The sequence below is a fragment of the Castor canadensis genome, chromosome 11 (genome assembly GCF_047511655.1).
Source record: "Castor canadensis chromosome 11, mCasCan1.hap1v2, whole genome shotgun sequence".
Taxonomy (NCBI): Eukaryota; Metazoa; Chordata; class Mammalia; order Rodentia; family Castoridae; genus Castor; species Castor canadensis.
The window spans coordinates 38,222,365-38,243,390 of NC_133396.1; the positions used below are offsets into that span (position 1 = coordinate 38,222,365).

The 21,026-nt window shown below is 38.2% G+C and overlaps 1 protein-coding gene across 6 annotated transcripts in view; it reads right to left on the reverse strand.

The window, feature by feature from the left end:
• Positions 1 to 21,026, reverse strand: part of Ggnbp2 (gametogenetin binding protein 2) — a 36,872-nt gene that overhangs the window by 15,452 nt on the left and 394 nt on the right. For 3 of the 6 annotated variants that reach the window (XM_074046323.1, XM_074046324.1, XM_020171085.2), the window contains exons 2-7: positions 20,469 to 20,670; positions 10,089 to 10,169; positions 8,374 to 8,627; positions 6,058 to 6,156; positions 1,902 to 2,027; positions 1,700 to 1,813 (exon numbers count right to left, since the gene is read on the reverse strand). In XM_074046323.1, coding sequence (XP_073902424.1) covers positions 1,700 to 1,813; positions 1,902 to 2,027; positions 6,058 to 6,156; positions 8,374 to 8,627; positions 10,089 to 10,169; positions 20,469 to 20,561 — 767 coding nt within the window. In that variant the 5' untranslated portion in view covers positions 20,562 to 20,670. Of the gene's footprint in view, positions 1 to 1,699; positions 1,814 to 1,901; positions 2,028 to 6,057; positions 6,157 to 8,373; positions 8,628 to 10,088; positions 10,170 to 12,819; positions 14,574 to 20,468; positions 20,671 to 21,026 lie in introns of those variants that run through there. The other 3 variants (XM_020171089.2, XM_020171090.2, XM_020171088.2) reach the window with 2 other exon arrangements.

A 21,026-nucleotide genomic window follows, 5' to 3' on the forward strand; every position in this document is an offset into this window, starting at 1 on the left:
TCACAATAAAAAAGAAAAGGAAAATTTCCCCCTTGGCAAGGACGTAGAACACAAAAATAACAACAAATACTTTTTCACATTTTTCAAGTCCTGGGCTCATCACAAATACCATAAAAAAAAAAAAAAAAAAAGGAAAACCCTAAGATGAAAGTTTAACACTGCACATGCATTAAAAAAAAAAAAAAAAAAAAGGCAGGGTTTAATTTCCTAATTCTTCATTGCTAATGATGTACTACCAATACTGTTTAAATGATGTAGCTAAATCTTCATCATAAAGTGCTTAAAAAAACAAGACACTGCCAAAAAGGTATATCATTTAGACATTCAGAAATCAGTTAAAAATGATTGTACTTCAAAAACTCAAACTGTCCCTGAAACAAGAGTTACAAAGAATGATAAGGATCTGTAAATCTGGCATGTAAACATTCTCTGATATACTTATTTCATTTTCAGATCCAATCCGAAGTAAATCTTACCACATATCACCAATCTTCATAAATTTAACTTAATCTAAAATGAATCCTATCATATCAATACTATTATTTTTGTCTTAAGAGAAAAACTAAGGCACAGAAACATTAAGTAATTTGCACAAAGTTATAATGGTTAGAACTCAGATTCCATGTTACTTTCTTAACATACTTCTTCCCATTTTTAAGGTATTTATAAAATGGATTCTACCTTTTTATGAATATAAAACACTGCCCCCAAATGCAGAAAACTCCAAAACCTTAGCTCCTGGTTAGGAGTTTATCATACCCCCAGTACTCTGTTTTGGGTGAACCAATTCATATTTAAAGAAAAAGGATATGTTTTATGTATATATAGGCCCCTCCAAATCCAAATAGACACATTCTTTACTTTTTGAGGTACAACCAAACAGACAAATAGATGAGAAAGTTTAAAGTCATACAAATAAATGAACTTGGTAGGTTATTAGCTCATTGTCATATTAAACAAATGCCAATCTTGTTAACACGAATTTTTAACATTCACCTGTATTTTTTAGAGGTCCCCAAAGTTGTATTTATCCCACAGTAAAAGAACACATAACCACAAAATCAACATGTGACAAACTTATAACAAAACTCCCCCCCCTCCAAGAATGCCATCTCTAGATGGCTCCCTTACCAGTTTCCTTTCCTACTGCACTCTCCCTCCCTACGAATTTCCAAATGTTAATGACACTTAGAAAATTCCTTTGTAAAAGTAGTATTCTAAAAAGAAAAATCTGAAGTTACTTTTATAGTACACGAAGCACATGAATTCCAACTGTATCTTACGGTCTTGATAAACAATTACAGAATACTTCAATATACTATGAAGGGAAAAACTGCTAATTTAGCTTTCATTTTGAAAATGCCATCATAAAATGATTCTATAATAAAAACAAGGAGTATTACAATTTCCAAAGTCATAAGTATACTTGGATTGACTCAGTCAATGTGCATTTCTTGAACGGATGATCTGGAACAAATAGGTGAAAATTTCAAGAAAAGAGATAGTAGTTCAAACAAGAAGGCTAACACTGAGCATCATCCAAAGGAACTGCCTACTCTGACAATAAGCTCAGCCTAGTGTCAGGTATTAATAGTAAGGCTAGAGTACAATTACACAGAGAAAGTCAGGGACAGGCCACTCTGGATGACTGACAGCTAAGGCACTTTCCACACTACACCACAATGACCTTTAGACTTACCTGTGTTTTCGCAGGTATGTTTCTAGTGTTTCTAAAAGACAACTAGAGTCAATTAAAACTACTTCATCCCTGCATTCCTGGGACATAAGTTCCCATACATCCATCCAACAACCCCTGCAAAAAGAATAAATATTAGTGAGAAGGAGAAATATATAGGAGTGAAAGATTTAAAAAGGCAGAATAAAGGATTGCTTGATTTTACCTGGCTGTTCCCTGGAAAGGTCCATAATGGAAAATGATCCTACACTTGCTGTCCTTCCTGTGGTCTTCACTACTTCTCTTATCTGTACTTAACTTCTCTGAACTGACACTGCTACTGCTCCCTTCACTGCAGTACAGTATAGTACAAAGCTTAGTGAAACTGAGATAATCTTAAGGAATAATTTCTACACTCTAAATTAAAACATTAACTCTTTTAACATATTAAGATATTAGTAGGATAAATCTACAAATCTGTATAATGATTACATACTTAACCATATTAAAATGTTATCAAAATATGTTCACATCAAGCTTCTACTTGACTATCAACTTTACTTGTTTTATTTAGTAATATTTAGTTATTGAGGTAGCAATTGGCTTATATACTGACCATTTTACAAACAAAGGAATGTTCTAAAACCAAAAGGGCTTTAAAAAATTATTTTCTACCTTCACATTTAACATGTAGCTGGGAAAGTCACAAATTAATCTAATTATAGTAAATAATCTTTACATTTACTAAAATAAAGATAGCACACTAGAATGAATACTTTACATAGCCTGAGTAATAAATACTATATAATGTTTTTAAACTTACTAAAAACTTCCCAGACTCTCCCATCCCCCACTGTTTTCAATGTGGCGCTGGTCATGCACTGCTTTATTGCAGATGTGCATTCCAAGAGAAATATATCTATATTCCATTCAAGGATAATCTTCTCAATTTTTCATTATTCTGAAAAATTGGTTCCTGTCTATTCTTCTGCAGGTTTCATTATGAGTCCTAAAAATTTACTGCCCTACATGCTTGAAATGGAAAAACCTCTGAGTCTTTCATCTACTCTCTCTATATAGGTAAGAGGTATTTTTCAACCTGTAGCTCCATATAAGGACGTACATTTAATTCAGCCCCCTAATCCTTCTCACAAGGGCTCAAGCCAAAGTTCAGCTCCACCTACTTTTGACAAAAAAAAAAAAAAAAAAAAACCCAAACCCCAAACCTCAACTCCTATTCTATCTTCCATGTTATAGTCTATCCTCAATTCTCATAGTTCCTCTTTTTTATATTTATGCTTGAATGACCTATAGCTCAAATACAACCCATAATGTATTTAGGCCTTATGCCTTCATGATTCCTTCAAGATTAAGCTTTCTGCCAGCAGCAGTAGCTCACACCTGGAATCCTACCTACTCAGGAGACAGAGAGCAGAAGGATTACAGTTTGAAGCCAAACCAGGCAAATAGTTAGAGACCCTATCTCGAATGTATTAACACAAAAAAGGGCTGGCAGAGTGGCTCAAGTGGTAGAACACCTGCCTAGTTAAATGTGAGGCCCTGAATTCAAACCCAGAACACACACACACACACCAGGTGCAAATGTATTCCTTTCCTAATAACTTTACTATCACTTTCAATTAAAAAAAAAGATCACGTTTCCTAAAAAAAGTCTTTTCCACTTCCTTGTTTTGCTCCTGCACTTACCATTCACAGTTCAATCCATTACAATCTTACATTTAATTCACTTCTTTACCCACCACAATTTGTCATTTGCTTCCACTCAACAACTAGCTCTGCTCATTACAATCACCAATTATCTCAGCATTGCTAAATTCAGTATCCATTTTGGGGCTCTTGATGACTCAGGAACATTCAACATAAGCTAACCACATTTCCCTGAAGCACTGTTTTACCTTGGCTTCCTCCTACCTATCTGGCCACACTTTACTAGCTGCTTCTTTTCCATAATTAAAATGAATTCCTTGGCATTCTTTTGTCTTCGTCTACTCCTTCCCTTTAGGTGACTTTATATATCTCTCCTTAAAATAATCCTTAATGTCAGCTACATGCCTAGACCTTTCTCTCAGATTTCAAACTTACTCCCAGACAATAACCTGGATTTACTTACATGGATATGAGAACATTCTCAGAAAAGATGACCAGGATTGTTACTATTTATTAGGCTGAAACCTAATGTATTATATTTTCCTTAGAGATTGTTTAAATTTAAAAAGGCAGGGGAGGGAGTAAAACAGTGGAAATATATAAAATGAGGAGTCATAGTAGCATACAATGGTGGTAACCATCCAAGGTTGAGAGGATATCGTAACTAAACTATTCACTGACCTGCTAGTCACATAACATGTAGGAATAACTGAAGCTATCTTAGTTAAGAAACACTGCTTAAGATCAACTAACTCCATTCATACTGATTCCATACTCAGAGAATAACCTTCTAAAAACATGTGATGTCCTATGTAGTGAGGTTATAGCTTGAGGGGAATGTCAAGTCTGTGGAGGTTTGATTTTTGTTTATAAACTGAAAGATAGGAGAACACAGTTATTTATAAAATAAAAGTAGTAACTGACAAAGCAGTTATCTACTGGAGAATGACAGTAGATGGGATCCTGAGCAAAACTGGAAGGAATGGTCTTTAAAGGCAGCAATGAGTACAGATGCTTAAGATGTAGAGGTAGGGGTAGGGATACATGTTGCTTTTATTTAAGTTTCTCAATGAACAATATGCATGAAGGGGCTGAAGTGTAGCACTTGCCTAACATGCACAATGCCCAGGGTTCAATCCCTGGCCAAAAAACAAAGAAACAAAAAAATAGAAGGCAGGTTTTTTTTTTTTTTTTTTTTTTTTTTTTATTACACCATACTACTCTGTGCCTTCACCCAACAGGTCATTTTTTAATGAGAAAATCAGACTGAACTCTGCATTTAGAGTGAAGACTTCTCTAAGAATATAATCAATCAAGAATGTGAAATAATAATTTCCTTAGGAGCTACTTTAGGCTATACAGAACTAAACCAACTAAACCAAATCTAAACCAACTCTGTTGGTTTCAGAGTACTCCCAAGTTTAGGTATCATGCAATATGTGGTTCTTGTCTGGATCCTGATTCAAATAGACCAATGTAAAAAGACATTTAACAATAAGAAAAATCTAAGTATCAGATGATCATAGTTAATTTTGTTAGGTTTTGTAATTGCATTGTGGTTACGAAAAATAAGTACTTATATTTACAGATGCATATGGAAGTATGTAGGAGTAAAATAACATGATGTCTCTAACTTGCTTTAAAACACTTCAGAGATGACAGACTGGCTCAAGTGCTACAGCACCCATCTAGCAAGCACAAGGCCCTGAGTAAAAACTCTAGCACTGCCAAAAAAAAAAAAAACATACATGGGAGGATGGGGAGAGTCACTGTGTAGTCACTGTATAGTCTCTAGTTGTACGCAGGAGTCTGAGGTAGGAGGATCACTTGAATGCATGAATTTGAAACCAGTCTGGGCAACACAGCAAGACCACATTTAAAAAAAAAAAAAAAAAGTCTACTTGTATAATCTACTTCTGTGTTTGATAGGTTTCATGATAAATTGGTGCCAATGATATTGAGATATTCAAAAATTAACTCAGAAGTATAGTTTTTTATCATCCTAGTGTCTCCAAAACAAAAGTTACTTCTTAGAAACTCCCTTCATATCACATGGCTCTGTACTGGGCCATGGCTCAAGTTTAGAGTGCTTCCTTAGCAATTTTTAGGCCCTGAGATCAATCCCCAGTAATACCAAAAATATATAAATGCACATATATATATGTTTTTCCCCATGGCTTCTCCTTGTCATGCCCACCCTACCCTCCAAGCGATTCTGTAAGAGACAACTGTGGCACTATGCCAGGAGATGGGGCAAATCAGCATTGGACAGTACAGCACATAACCAGGAAGAAAACTGCAAATTAGTTACATAAATATACATTTCCAGAACTGATTCAAGGCTTTCTAATTTTTTTTAAGATCCTATAAGTAAATTATTAGGGAGACCTAGAAACAAGAAAGACAAAAATAATTTTTACATTGCAGCTATAGATCACTACACTGAGAACCTTAACATTAGGTATATAAGCTTATACAAAAATCTCAATCTCCTTCTAAAACATATTTAATATAAGGAAAAAAGACTTAAAAAGCAAATCTACAGACCCTACATATTCTGAATGCAAAAAAGCCTACAGCACCAGGGGAAATATTTATTTTGACTTAGAGTGCAACCAACTAAAGCTAGCAATGTATTTATTCTTTTTACTAAATATGATTAACATTTATAATTTTAATAATGGTGAAGCATTTTGGCATTCAATTCTACTTACCCCAAAGGTTTTGGCTTGTGTGTATCTAAGGAGTGCAACTGACATCTCTTGTTCTTCTTACTTTTTGGAATAGCATCTATCATGTCATTTAGCTTGGACCTATTAAAAAATCAACCATTAAAGGCTTAATTAACAGTCATTTTTCTTTCAAATTTTAAAAATCTCTATTTACTGTCTTTTCATGAGATGTGTAAAGTATTACAGACACATCACCTACTCTGAAAATTTCTCAAATTCTACCCCAAAAGTGTCTATTTATTTATTTTCCCTTTCCTAGTCTGTTAAAATATTGAAAAAATGAGCTCTTTTCCAAGATTGTCTATGTCTCACTTATCCAGGATCTAGCAGTATACCTGGCACTCCAATATTTCAGTGATTGTTACATGAATCCTAGCCATCATCTTCCCTTGCTCAAATATTTCCTAAATACATAATATCCTTGATGAGGAGCCATCAAAAGAAATTTAATGCAATATAAAATATCTAATGCTACTACATATACCCTATATCCAACTAATCAGCAAAGCTTATCAACTAACTTTAAATATATCTAGAATCCTATCTTTTTTTTTTTTTGGCAGTACTGGAGTTTGAACTCAGAGCCTCATGCTTGCTAGGGGCAAGCACTCTACCACCTGAGCCACTCTGCCAGCCTTTCTATCACTTCTTATCACCTTTGCCCAACCCATCAATCTCTAACTTAGTCAACTGCAATAGAATTGCCAACAGTTGGCTTCTTAAATGCTTCCTGGCTGCCACCTTTTTCCTTTTTATTCTAAGCTTCACTCAGCAGCTAGAGTGATTCTTTTAAAGCACAGTATCAGATTATGTTATTCCTCTGTTCAAAAACCCTCCAAAACTTCTTTTCTCAGGCAAAAGTCCTTACCGTCACCTCCAGACAGAAGAGCTTCAGGGTTTGGTCTTCAGACTTCTTTTCCTATTTATCCTTACTAAATGACACAAATTTATGGCTCTAGGCCACAAATTTAAAGTTCTAGGCCATCTCTCCTAACTGTATGTGGATGCCAAATTGGTACCTAAACTTAACACATCCAAAAGTGAGTTCTGAAAAACTGTTCCTCTCAGTCCTGCCAATTTCAGTAAACGGACTGAGACCACAAATCTAAGAATCATCAATCTATACAAAAATCCTGTTGGCTCATTCCTCAAAATCTTACAATTTTTCACTACCTCCATGACCACCATGTTAGTCCAAGTCACCCATCACTTCTCCCACAGATCATTAAATACAGCTGGTTTCTCTGCTTCTACCCCTGCCCTTGCACCCCCTTCATTTTATTTTCAACACAGAGATCATAGTAAGTCAAACTTTAAGTCATACTATGTTACTCATCTACTGAAAACCTTTCAAAGATTCCCACCTACTCAGAGTAAAAACAAAAGACCTCAGGATGATTTATAATACAATTCATGATTGGACCTTTCATCATTTCTCTTTTTTCTCTTTCAGTGCTTCCCAATACCAAGACAAGCAAGCACTCTACCACTGAGCTATATCCCCAGTCCTTTATATTTTGAGATAGGGTCTCGCTATGTAGCCCAGGCTAGACTTGAACTCCCGATCCTCCTGCCTTAGCTTCCTGAGTAGCTGGGATTACAGGTGTGTGCCATCACAAATGGCTCCTTTTATTACTCTTCTGATCTCATCTTTCATTACTGTTCCCTTCACTCATCTAGCTCCAGTCATAATAGCTTCCTTGCTGTTCCTAAGACATGCCAAGAAAATGTCAACCTCTAATCTTTGTGCCTGCTATTCCTTCTCTGCCTTCTTCCAGGTATCTACATGCTTCCCTCACTCACTTCACTAGAGTCCATACCCAATGTCATTTTATCAAAAGGGCCTTCCCTGACTACCCTTCATATTAATTCTATCCACTCATTCGCTATCCCCATTACTGGTTTTTCTTTGTAACTTATACCTGAAAAATTATATATTTGCTTATTGTATCCCTTTCCACATGAGAGTAGAAACTAGAAATTACTCAATAAAACTGTTTAACTGGACTCAATCTTTGCCCAACCAAATTTAGGAAAAATGCTATCACTGTCACCAAGTAATTTAAAAGCAACAAGCCAGGTGCCAGTAGCTCATGCCTGTAATCCTAGCTACTCAGGAGGCAAGGATCAGGAGGATAGAGGTCTGAAGCCAGCCTGGGCAAATAGTTTGCAAGACCCTATCTCAAAAAAACCTTCACAAACCTGGTGGAGCGGCTCATGGTCAAGACCCTGAGTTCAAACACCAGTACCAAAAAAAAATAAATAACAAAACCATTTCTCCTACTTAATTACACTTACCCATGTACGTAAAATAATGTATAAAGCTTCTTTGCATCAGTCATGCAGCTTCGAGTTACAGATAAGACTCCCTTGGGCCCTACTGTCAGGGGTTCAAGGGCAGGATTTCCAGACTCTACAAGCTGGGAAAAGAGACGCTCCACACTGCGACGACAACCAACACATGGGACAAGCTGAGAAAGTGCACTCAAGACTTCACGCGATGTTACCACCATGGCAATACTTAGATCTTGTTGCTTAAGCATACTATGTCGCTGAAAGAGGAAAGAAAAATTAAAACAAATCCTTAACATAGTAAATTATTCTTTCACCACTACTGGCTCCTATCTTTGTACAAAAAGTTCAACCTGTGCAGGGCTTGCCACCTTAATCTGCAACTGAGTCAGAAAGGCAAAGTATAGCCATGTCCATGCTATACTCAGTTTGTGCCACAAACCCTGCTGTTCTAGAATCTAGGGTGTAAAGGACTCCTTACAATGCCAGGGATAAGTAGTACGTGCCCTGGCATTGCAAAAAAGAAAACCTACACCTGGAAATTTAGGACTAGTCAAGTGAGTATTAAGCCTAATACGATCACTCAAAATAGGAAAGAAAATAAAAAAGAATAAATTCATGATGCAGGTTTATGATAGCTTTCTTTTTTTTTTTTAAAACTCAGGGCCTCATGCTTGCCAGGCAAGTGCTCTACCACTTCAGCCATGCCCCAGTCCTCTTTTCAACTTTTTTAACAAAACACTACATTTAGCTGTAGGAGCCAAATTAGGATGGTGAGCATGTAGAGCAGCAATTCTCAACCTGGAGGTATGGACAGGTGTATTACAGATTAGTAGGAGAGAACAAGACCTATCTTACCTATGTAGAAGCCTGCAATGAGTAACTAACATGTTGATGCATATGAATGTTATCTGTTGGTTATGACAAGGTAGAAAAATGACCGAGAACCATAGCTGTAGAAAAATGGGCAAAACTCTAGTAAGTAACTTCTACCTGAAGAAATTAAGAGTTATGCTACAATTAATATTTCCAGATATAACAAAAATAGGAAAGTAAAATAATTACAAAGAAGCATTTTCCCACTTTTACACCATTAACTTTTCATTCAAAGTTTTCTCTAAAAGTAGAAATAGAGTTCTGAAATAAACCAAGAAGTTACTTTCTAATATCTTAGCTATATATTGTAAACTTAAGAATATAAAGTTTAGTTCTCAGGAATTAAATAATAATCAGATTTGTAATATAGAATTCACATTTTTTTTTTTTTTACTTGAACAAAACAATTACACGGAAAAAAAATGGTTTTGATTTTGTGGTGCTGGGGATCAAATCCAGGGCTTTGTGAATGCTAGGTAAGCACTCTACCACTGAGCTACACCACCAGCCTCAATAAGTTCTTAATAAAAAGTTGCACATGCTATCTTTAAAAACCAGGAATGATGGCTTAGTGAAATCAAAATCGTTTGGACATGTGAAGTGTGAACACAACACCACCAATACTCTTTCACATGCCAAGTCCATAAATCAGGTACATAACTGTATTCACTACAGCAATAGTAAAAATGAAAGCAATTTCAGTGCAATCTTAGTACCTAGGTAAAAGAAAATTAATTCAGAACTAAACCTTAGTCCCACCAAAAAAAATCTTATAGCTACATTTTAAATTATTTCTTAAAACATACACAGCCACCACTGATAACAATGATTTTAGAAACTATTACCTGAATGAACTGCTTTAGTTGTGTACCATTATTCTGATGTCCATCAAGATTTAACACATTGTCAGGAAATTCCATCACCATCTTAAAATGCAAAAAGAACAGAAATCAAACATTTTATTCTCTTCAAACATATTATATAGCTATTTTATAAACTCCTAGAACAGAAATAAACCTCTGGGGGAGGATGGAAGGAGAAAGGAGAAAGATGAGGGGGTGAATTCAACTATGATATATTCTAAGAACTTTTATAAATGTCACAAGGCACTCCCAATACAATAATATGACAATAAATAAAAATAAATTATAAAAAAAAAAGACCTCTAAAGCCAGGTTTGTCCCCCTTCTCTCTCTCTCTCTCTCTCTCTCTCTCTCACACACACACACACACACACACACGCGTCTTTAAAAAAACTCAAGTTTCTCAAGTTAGAATATTGTAGGCATCAGTAGTGAGAACACTGATCATACAGACATGAGCTGAAATCCAAGCTCTATCACTTAACACTTATGTAGTAACTCTGGACAAATAACCTGTCTGATTCATAATTTCCTCATTTGTTAATTAAGATTAAATAATTTCTAACATCTATTTCATGAAGGATTAAATTATATTTTAAAATGGTTTGGTGTAACAGTCAATACTAGCACTTGATAAATGAAATAGCCTGATACTTTTAGTTAATTCCTCATATTATGGAATATAATAATCCTAACTTGGCAGTTCTGGGGTTTAAACTCAAGGCCTCACACTTCCTAGGCCACTTGAGCTACACTACCCAGCCCTTTTTGATTTAGCTCCAGAGGGTCTGTTTTTTGCATTTTTGTCCTTTTGTCTAGGGGCTGACCTCAGACCTTGATCTTCCTGCCTACAGTAGCTTGGATTACACGCCCGTGCCACCATGCTCAGCTTATTTGCTGCTTGTTTCTTGGGATGGGGGTCTAACTTTTTCTGCCCCTGCTGGCCTCCAACCCCAATCCTCCCAATCTCTGCCTCTTCAGTACCTGAGCAAAAAAGCCACTTGGCCAGGTCCAATATTGTTATGACTTGAAAAAAAAAATGTATGTATTGGGCTGGGGTTATAGCTCAGTAGTAGAGTGCTTTCTTAGCATATAGGAAGCCATGGGTTCAACCCCCAGCACCATCAAAACAAAACAGATGGTTCATGACTGTCATCCCAGCTACACAGGAGACTGAGATCAGGAGGCTCACCATTCTAGGCCAGCCCAGGCAAAAAGTTCCAGACATGACTTAACGGAAAAAGTATGGTGGAACATGACGATCATGCCAGCTATGATGGGAAGCATAAATAGGAGGATCGCAGTCCACACTGGTCCAGGCATAAATGCAAGACTCTATCTCAAAAATAAAGACAGCAAAAAGGGTTGAAGGTGTGACCAAAGCAGCAGAGCACCTCCCTAGCAAGCATGAAGCACTCAGCTCAAATTCCAGTCTGCCAAAAGAAACAAACAAAACTATGTATCTAAGAATAGTATCTGGCACTTCGTAAATGTTTACCTTAATTATGAACCAAAAAATGGTACCCTGAGATATTTACATGATCATCAAATTCATTACCAGAGGAAGAGGGATAGAAACCTCAAGAATGTTTCAGAGCCAGGTTCCAGTGGCTCACACTTAATCCTAGCTGATCAGGAGAATTGTAGTTCAAAGCCAGCCCAGGCAAATAGTTCAAGAGACTCTATCTTGAAAATACCCAACACAAGTGCCTGCCTAGCAAGCGAACGACCTGAGTCCCCCCATGGGGGGTGGGGGTGGGGGTGGGGGAGATGTTTCACGATGTCAGCTGATAGGAATTGTTAATTAGTGCATTTCACTAATCTGTGACACCACAAATTTTAAGAACCACAGTTATAGGCTGGCTGAGTGGCTCAAGTGGTAGAGTGCCTGAATAGCAAGCATGACGCCCTGAGTTCAAATCCCAGTACCACAAAAGAAAAAAATGGGGTCCAAAGTATTTTGGGCTGGGATGTGGCCTGGTGGTACAGCACTTGCCTAGCATTCGTGAGGCCCTGGGTTCGATCCCAGCACCAAAAAAAAAAGACAAAAAAAAAAAACCTGTCCCCAAGAACCACAGTTATATATGATTAAGAAAAGAGCCACTTAAACTGTAACATGTCATGAAATTAAGTATCCTAGCCAGGCAAAGTGGCTCACGCCTGTAATCAAAGCTACTGAGGCGGTGGAGATCAGGAGGAGTAAGGTTTGAAGCCAGTCTGGGCAAAAAGTGTGAGAGAATCTGTCTCAACCAATAAAAAGCTGGGTGTGGTAGCATGAGTCTGTAATCTCCCCACTACTCTGGAAGCATAAATAGAAGGATCGAAGTCCAGGTCGGTCCAGGCATAAAAATGAGACCCTATTAGAAAAATAACTAAAGCAAAAAGGGCTAGAGTTACAGTTCAAGCAGTAGAGTGCCTGCCTGCAAGCATGAGGCACTGAGTTCAAACCCCAGTACTGTGCCTCTCCCAAAAAAAACCCATTTCAGAGATGCCATGCAAAGAAAAAAAATGTTCCTTCAAAAACAATGAAATAAAGAAACACATGCATCTTAACTAAAACAACACTAAAGATATCAAACATACTGTATTAGGATCAATTATTTCAAAATGACAAGAGCCTCAAATGACTACATACTCAAAGAATAAAGTCAAGATAAATAGACCCATTTGAAACAGAAACAAAACCAAAAATAAACAAACATACAAACCCCACCTGGTTGACCGTGGCCTTCTCCAGCCAACATCATGAAGACCTGCTTCTTTAATGGAGGTGACCATTCTTTTCTCTCCACATTAGAAATGAGACTTAAGGCGTGCTTGTTTTAACAATAAAGTGAGGCCTCACTGATAACAAGGGAGATGTAAACAGTAAATATAAGACCTTGTCTTGATTTAATAAGGAAAGAATACTGGATATGTGAAGTAGGGAGACAATTGGATCCTAAGACGATAGACAATGATGCAAACACCAATTTAACAATCCAGAGAACTTTACTATGCTTCACATCAAAACCCACAGATACAGTTATTCATATTTTTGCATGTGCATACTTTATCTTATAAAAAGATAAAACATAGTGGCTATCTCTAGATAAGTGGGACAATAGATGACTTTTCTCCTTACGTGTTACTATCTTTTCCAAATTTATTACAATGTGCATTTACTACTTACAATCACAGCAAACTCAGTATTCTTTTTTTTTGGTATTACTGGGGTTTAAACTCAGGGTCCTGTACTTGCTTGGCTGGCGCACTACCACTTGAGCCATTCCGCCAGCCCAAGTGTTCTCTGCTTTGAATTCTATAATCATTATTCCATATTCAGAAACATGTTTCCATCTCAATACTGAGAAGTTTTACTGTTCTGGAAGTTTCTTCTTGTACACATATAGACAAAATGTCCAAATCTCACAAGCTTAAGGATCAATTATCCAATTTTCAGGTTTATCAATCCCACTATCTTGCTTCTACTTTTCTGTCTTCTCATTATTACATCCAAAAGGTACTAGTCCTTGTAATGACATTTAATGTAGCTTTCATTTATTACCTTTTCCCAACATTACCAAGTAAAACTGAAGTCATTAGTCTAATGCTGTATCTCCAAATAATCTGATGAGGATGACTGAAATGGGCAAAATATCTAAATTTGCATTTTCCACTGTATTTACTGTAGCTAACACAATCTATGATTTATTTATTTTTGGTGGTACTAGGGTTTGTATTCAGCCTTGTACTTGCTAGGCAAATGCTTTACCACTTGAGCCATAAATTTTTGCCCCAGCAGGACTAGACTACTATCTTCTGAGTAGCTGGAATAATAGGTGCAACTCCACCACAATCACGCTTTCTGCCAAGGCTGGCCTCAAACCATGATCCTCCCCATCTCCACTTCCCAAAAAGCTGGATTACAGGCGTGACCCACTGTACCTAGCACATTTAACAATCCTGGTATTAGAAATCCTATTCCAGAAAACTGAAAATAAAAATGGTTAATAGGACTCAGTTAATATGTCTCAGTAGTAGAGTGCTTGCAATTAGCATGCACAAGTCCTGGGTTTGATGCCACCCCCAGCATAGAGCTTAAGATACTAAGAAATGTAATTGTCAGGCTGAATGGCCCCGGGTTCCAACTTCCAACACCACAAAAGTCTTTTTTAAAGAAATACAACTACCAAGCCATTAAAAAGGTGTAGGGAGGGATCTGGGGACATGGTTCAATTGGTAGCTCATCTGCCTACCAAGCTGCAAGGTCCTGATTTCAAATCTCAGTACTGCTTTAAAAAAAATTAAAAAGGTATAGGTATGTACTGTTGATGTAGGATATGCAGTGTGTGGTGGCCGATGCCTGGACTCCCAGCAGGCTAAGACAGGAGGATTTTGAGTTCGAGGCTAGCCTGGGTTACACGGCCAAACCCTGTCTCAAAAACAGAACAAAAGGTATAGGATAAACTTTTAAAGACATGTAACTCAATACAGGTTACTCCAAACCTACCATTTAAGCAACTAATATCTTCATTTGTGCTCTCATTTGCTTGATACAAATATATATATATATATATATATTTTTTAGGTACTAGGGGATTTGAACTCAGGGCCTACATCTTGAGCCACTTATCAGCCCTTTTGAGTGGTGGGTTTTTCTGAGATAGGGTCTTGAGAACTATTTGCCCAGGCTGGCTTCAAACTGAGATCCTCCTGATCTCTGCCTCCCGAGTAGCAAGGATTACAGGCGCGAGCCACCAGCACCCAGCTAAATATATACCAACTTGCTACATACCAATTGCCACAATAACAAAATATTTAAGACAATTGTCTATACTGTTTTAACATCAAAGCTATTGCTGGCTGAGTGGCTCAAGCAGTAAGAGCACCTGCCCACAAGCATGAGGCTCTGAGTTCAAACCCCAGTGCTAAAAAAAAAAAAAAAAAAAAAAAAAAAATCAAAGCTATCAATTTAAGGAAGAATTAAAAAACATTCTTCAACAAAATCAAAGTCTGTCTGGCATGGTCTGGGGATGTAGCTCAGTGGTAGAGTTTGCCTAGAATGTGTAAGGCCCCAGTTTCAAACCCCAGCATCACTCACTCATCACACACACACACACACACACACACACACACACACACAGAGAATCTCTACAGCTTGGATCTTAGATAAAATCCTATGTTCTGACTCAGTGAATTATTTTATTCTGATCCACCATTCTTTTAAAAATTAAAGCTAGGGTGGTATGTGGCTCAAGTGATAAAATGTCTAGCAAGCATGAAGCCCTGAGTTCAAACTCCAGTACCACAAAGAAATTAGAGCAGGGCTGAGGGTGTAGCTCAGTGTTAAAGTGACCGTCTAGTATACATTATGCCGAGTCCTGAGTTTGATCCCTAGTACCTCAAAAAAAATAAAATAAAATAAGCAAAGGTCAAAGAACACGTCCAACACTGAGACCTACCAGCTGACCTTTAAAAGATTACAATTACTCAACTACTCCAGAGCCTAAAGCAAGAAGATCACAAGTTTGAAGCCAGCCTGAGCAACTTAATGAGATCCTGTCTCAAAATAAAGAAAAAAAAAAAAGGGCTGGGGATGCTAGCTCAGTTGTAGAGCCCTGTCTAGCACATGAGAGATTCTGGGTTCAATCCCCAGTACTATAAAAAAGAATAAATAAGGTAAAAAATAAAAATTACAGTTGTTTTAGGAATCCTTTCTTAAAAATTAAAAAATTTCAGAGGGCCAAGTGCAAGTGGTTCACACATGTAATCCCAGCTACTTAGGGAGGCAGAGGTGAGGAAGATGGTTGTTGGCAGGCCAGTCTGGCAAAAAGTTATCAAGATCCCATCTCAACATATAAGCCCAGAATGGTGGTGTGGCCCATGATCCATGATCCAGCTATGCAGTTTAAACAGGAAGACAGCACGTCAGAGAGACTCCCCAAGATGGCAAATAGGACTGGGGGCATGGCTCAAGTGGTAGAGTCCATCTAGCAAGCCCAAAGCCCTGAATTCAAACACCAGTACTACCAAAATTAATTAATTAATTCAGATCGTTTCATTTTCACCCAACTTTATAAATGTACAAGTCTAACCTGTTACTATGTCTTCTTGGGCTGGATAATACTAAATTTCCTCTTGAATTTATTCTATACCACCCAGGCCACAGGCTGCCTGAAATTACTCTTTCCTTGCCTTTTAAACATTTTGAACAATGGCTTTTTACCTGTTTTCTGATCAATCATTATATGCTGTTTAGTATCTTATAAGTGATAACAACTTTTAAAAAAGGGGGGGGGAGAGGCAAAGAGGCTAGTAGCCCTACTTTCCTCCGTTCTTTAAAACCACTTCCTTGATTTAATCTTAGATTCTAGGTTACCTAAAGGAAGACAGTCCTGTAAAGTACTTTAGGTGTGGTTTCACAGAGAATCATTAGTGTTCACCTCCATAAGGAGGTTGCCTATACACAGCTAGCCAAAAACAGAACGAGTCATTGTATAGCAATTACTGCTTTATAAAGTTTATTGAATCCATTACCCACTTTCACTTAAGTTTCTGTCCTGGTTTCTCCTGACCACAAAAAAACCTGCTTTTAGTCCATTCTCACAAGCTCTACCCAAAACTATTGGTATTTATCAAAATTCTCATCACTTTGGTTTTACTCTTGCTTCTTCATCCACACAGCCACTTTTATTATCACCCTTGCTAAATTAAATGTGAAATCAAGAGCTGGAAGAAAACACTGAATACTAAACTTTTCACAAACATTAAATTCCTAATCCCTAAGTAGATCTGCTATTTATTATCAGTAAAGACTCAGATAGTTGAAAATTCTTCTGTTTCTAGTCCATATAGATAGGTTTAAATTAGGAGGGTAAATTGTTTTCAAGAAATACTGTAGCAATCTGACAATATGTATCAACAACTTTGCAGAACGTTCTTATCCTTCAATGCAGCAATTCTACTTCTGAAAGACTGAGAAAAAAATTTTAATGCAAAGATTCAACCATTATACTCATAGTATTATTCATAGCAAAAACTAGAGCCTCACGCAAGATGATTATACTTTGGAATGTCATACAACGTATAACACAGTGATCAAAAATGTCTAAGAGTGACAAGAAGCAGTAGTGCACTACTATAGTTCCAGCACTTGCAAAGCTGAGGTAGTAAGATCATTTTAGCCCAGGGGTTTGCGACTAACCTCAGTAACATAAGCAAGACTCCCACCTCAAAAAAAAAAAAAAAAAAAGACTAATCAGACAAAATGTTTTACATTTAGTGGGAAAAAAAGCAAGATATAAAATGTTACAAAAGACAATAAATATCAACAAAAATATACTAAATGCTGCTATCTTTGGGGCATAGGACTAAGGGTAATTCTTTGTTTTGTGGTTATTTTTCAGAATTTAAGGAGTATATATTTTTATTCTTTTTAAAAGCTATTTGCTTAAAAACTTGTAATTCTTCAAAGATATCCCTTAAAATAAAATTTGCACTTCTTCTATCAGCTATTTTATAATTCTAATAACACTGAATCCACCAGTTTACTTAATTGTGATTTTTCTCGAATATACCAACATCAGTACTGGACTTAATTGTTCAGAAATCACTAAGCTACTATAGGAACCTTTCAAATATGGATATGACATATAACAAAGGAGGTTTCTTCTCATAAAGCTTTTTGTTGGGGGGGGGAGGCAGGTTGGTGGGGATTGAACCCAAGGCCTTGAGCATGAAGCTTCTTAATTTCATTTTATAAATCCAAGTTAAGGGCTGGCAGAGTGGCTCAAGTAGTAGGGTGCCTGCTTAGCAAGTGTGAAGCCCTGAGTTCAAACCCCCATACCACCAAAAAAAAAAAAAAAAAAAAAAACCCACCAGGTTAAAATCGGCAAAGCAAGTTTTAACTGAAGCTAAAGTTTTCAGCATGTTACTAAAATGATAAAATTTGTAAACTGTAAACATTGTAACCAGACTAACATCTAGCAGCTAACAGGAGTCTAAAATTATGTACTTGAAATAAAGATCACACAATGTTTCCTCAATGCACTACCCTCTAGACCCTAGAAACACAGATCAAACCAAATGTTAACTTCAGGCACATACTGCCACCAAACTGTATCAAGGCGCCAGTGCAGAGCATAAACCTTAGGTTATCTTTTCCTTCCTCTTCCCTCCCAACAGGTGTTTTGTTCTGCATTCTTCCTTTAAGTGGTATTTGGTAGAACAGTCCTGAAAAAACGTGTCTCCCTAAATATGTTGAGTCCTTAACAAGAATTTTCATTAACATTCATTCACTGACAGCATTCAATGACTTTGCAGAAGTTTCCAAGACAAAGTAACAAAAGGTCTCCATCATTCCCTAATGATAAAAACCCATTCAGAAGCAGAGAAAATCTGTACCTTTTCTTAAATAAAATGTTATTTTGAGATATTTAAGTATGCTTAAATTTTATTTGGCTTGGTCACATGTCCATAATACAATAAAAGCGAAATTCAACCACCTAGTACAGTGCAAAATAAGAGCCATACTAAACCACAGTGCAAGGTTACATCTTTTTCTATGAAAAATTTTGGAAATTTACATCATTGTGGAAAATCAAACATAGATACACTGGCCATTTTAAAGTGCTGTAGCTATAGGACAGGCATGTTAGTATGCTGCATTCACATTAAAGGTGGTTATACGGGTGTAAGGAAAGAACAAGCATCTTAAAATCTTGTGAATACTCAAATTCATGCTGGTTTTACTTGTGGTTTGATATTATATACTCAAGTAATAGTATATGCAAACTTATAGGATTTAAAAAATAATTCAAAGCCATTCTGGTACAAAAAAAGGTTAATATCAAATTATGAGCTTTAGAAGTGTTTATGTGTAAGAGAGAAAAAAGTGTCAACAAACGAACTCCTATATAGAGTTTTCACACTGAGAAAGAAAGCATTAATTTGACGAGTGCTAGTGGTTTGTCTTTTTACCTACTTTACTAGTCCATTATACTTGTAATGTAAAAAGTGCAAAAATCATAACCAAGACATACAAGTAATTTCTAAAGCATGAACACAAATTCTATCTACTTTATGTCAGGCCAAACCATTCTACCTTTTCCCATTTAAAAACAAGTAACATGCTTTTGCCTGAATAGTTATAACAAAATAAATCATAAATTCAATAGCTCTTCTAGTACTGCAACTCAATCAAGTCTTAATTGAGACTGACAAAAAGTAAGGCAGACTGGCATCTGTACAATGACTTGCATTTTATAATAAACGTAAAAACCTTCAAAAGATATTTGCAAAAAAAAACTCAGGAAGAAAATTGATCAACTGCCCTTGAGTGGCAAAAAAAAGAAAAAAAAGCCAAAGGTGTGTAAGAGGAAGAGACTTATCCACACCTTACCACATCAGGCAAGCACATAATTCACAGCTTCAGCATCAACAAAATGCAGATTTCAAAAGATGTTCAGCAAAGGTTCATTTCACTTCTTAAAAAATAGTGGCAAGCAACTGCACTCATTTCCTGTTCAGGTTCAATTCAAATTTCTGCCATTTCCTTTTAAAGGAAATAGTACAGCAACACAGGGTAGAGGGTCAGCAATGCCATACTACTACCAACTCTTTAAGGAAAAAAAAAAAAAGCGGGGCAAACGACCCAAGACCGGGTCGTTACCCTCAAGATGAGCAATCAGCTTTTTATGGTACTTTTACGTGTTCGAGCATTTGGCTTCAAAAACAAACAAACAAAAAGACTACCTGTAAACTACTGAACAATTAATGCCAAGAAAGCCCATTTTGAAGAGTCATGGCCTAGCATCACAGTAGTTTCTAGTGCTTTAATGTTCTAGGCAGTATGAGACTACCTCCAACGAAATCGAATCATTTCGGTGGAATCCTTACTGTGAAAGCGCATGTCACCCTGTCCTCCGTAGTGACGCTTATGTAGTGAGAGCTACAGCATTAAAACACAAAATACACAGGGAGCGATGCAGCTGCGACATTTTCAGTTAATTAAGCCTCCCCGAGGGGAGGTGGTTTCTGCACGGCACAGGCCCTCGACACCCAAGAGCCTTCAACCACTGTCCCAGGCGCGTGCCCTGGCAAAAAGCAGCGTCCCCCAAAGGGAAAGGGGAAAGGGAGAGGGTTCGAAACGGGAGGAGAGGGGCTCAAAGTGCGCTTGGGGCGCGGGGCGCAGGGCCGGCCGAGGGCACCGAGAGACCCACTGCAAAGGCGAGTTTGTGGGGCCTGCCAGAGAGAAGAAGGCCTCGCCTAGGAGTTGCAACACACTCTTTCTCCAGTGCGCAGCGCTCGGCCTGGGGGAGGGGGAGGAGGGGAAACAGCTGCCAGGAGAGCAGCGGGCCCAGCCCGGCCCGGCCCGCTCACCGTCAGGGTGTCGTCTATGTAGAGGGGAATCTGCCTCCTCTCGAAGGGGAACTCCTCCTCCCCGTCCCTGCACACTGCCACCAGTCGCGCCATCGTCCCCGACGCTGCCGTTGCCACCGTCACCACCTCCTCCCAGCTGCTGCTGCCGCCGCCGCCGTCGCCGCTGCCGCTCCTGCCGCTGCCGCCTCCTCCCAGCTACTGCCTGCAACAGCCAAACCCCGCGAGCGTAAGCACCCGCCGCCGCGCAGCACATTCGCCACGGCGGGGGGGAGGGGGAGGGCGCGGAGCAGGAGAGGACAGGAGAGCCGCGCTGCGTTTCCCATCACCCGATTCACACACGCCCAGCCAATCAGCGCCCAGCAGCGCTAGGACCCGCCCCCCTCGCGCTGCTCTCTCTCCCTCCCTCTCACCCAACCCCTCCACCCGCCCGCTGGCCTCCCAGTCAGGGTCCAAAGGAGAGGAGGAAAAGGAACCGCCGGCCCGGGGGCTCTCCCGCCCGTCACCGGAGTCCCGGCTCCAGGGCCCCACCCTCGGCCTCCACAGCCCACTCCCGGCTTC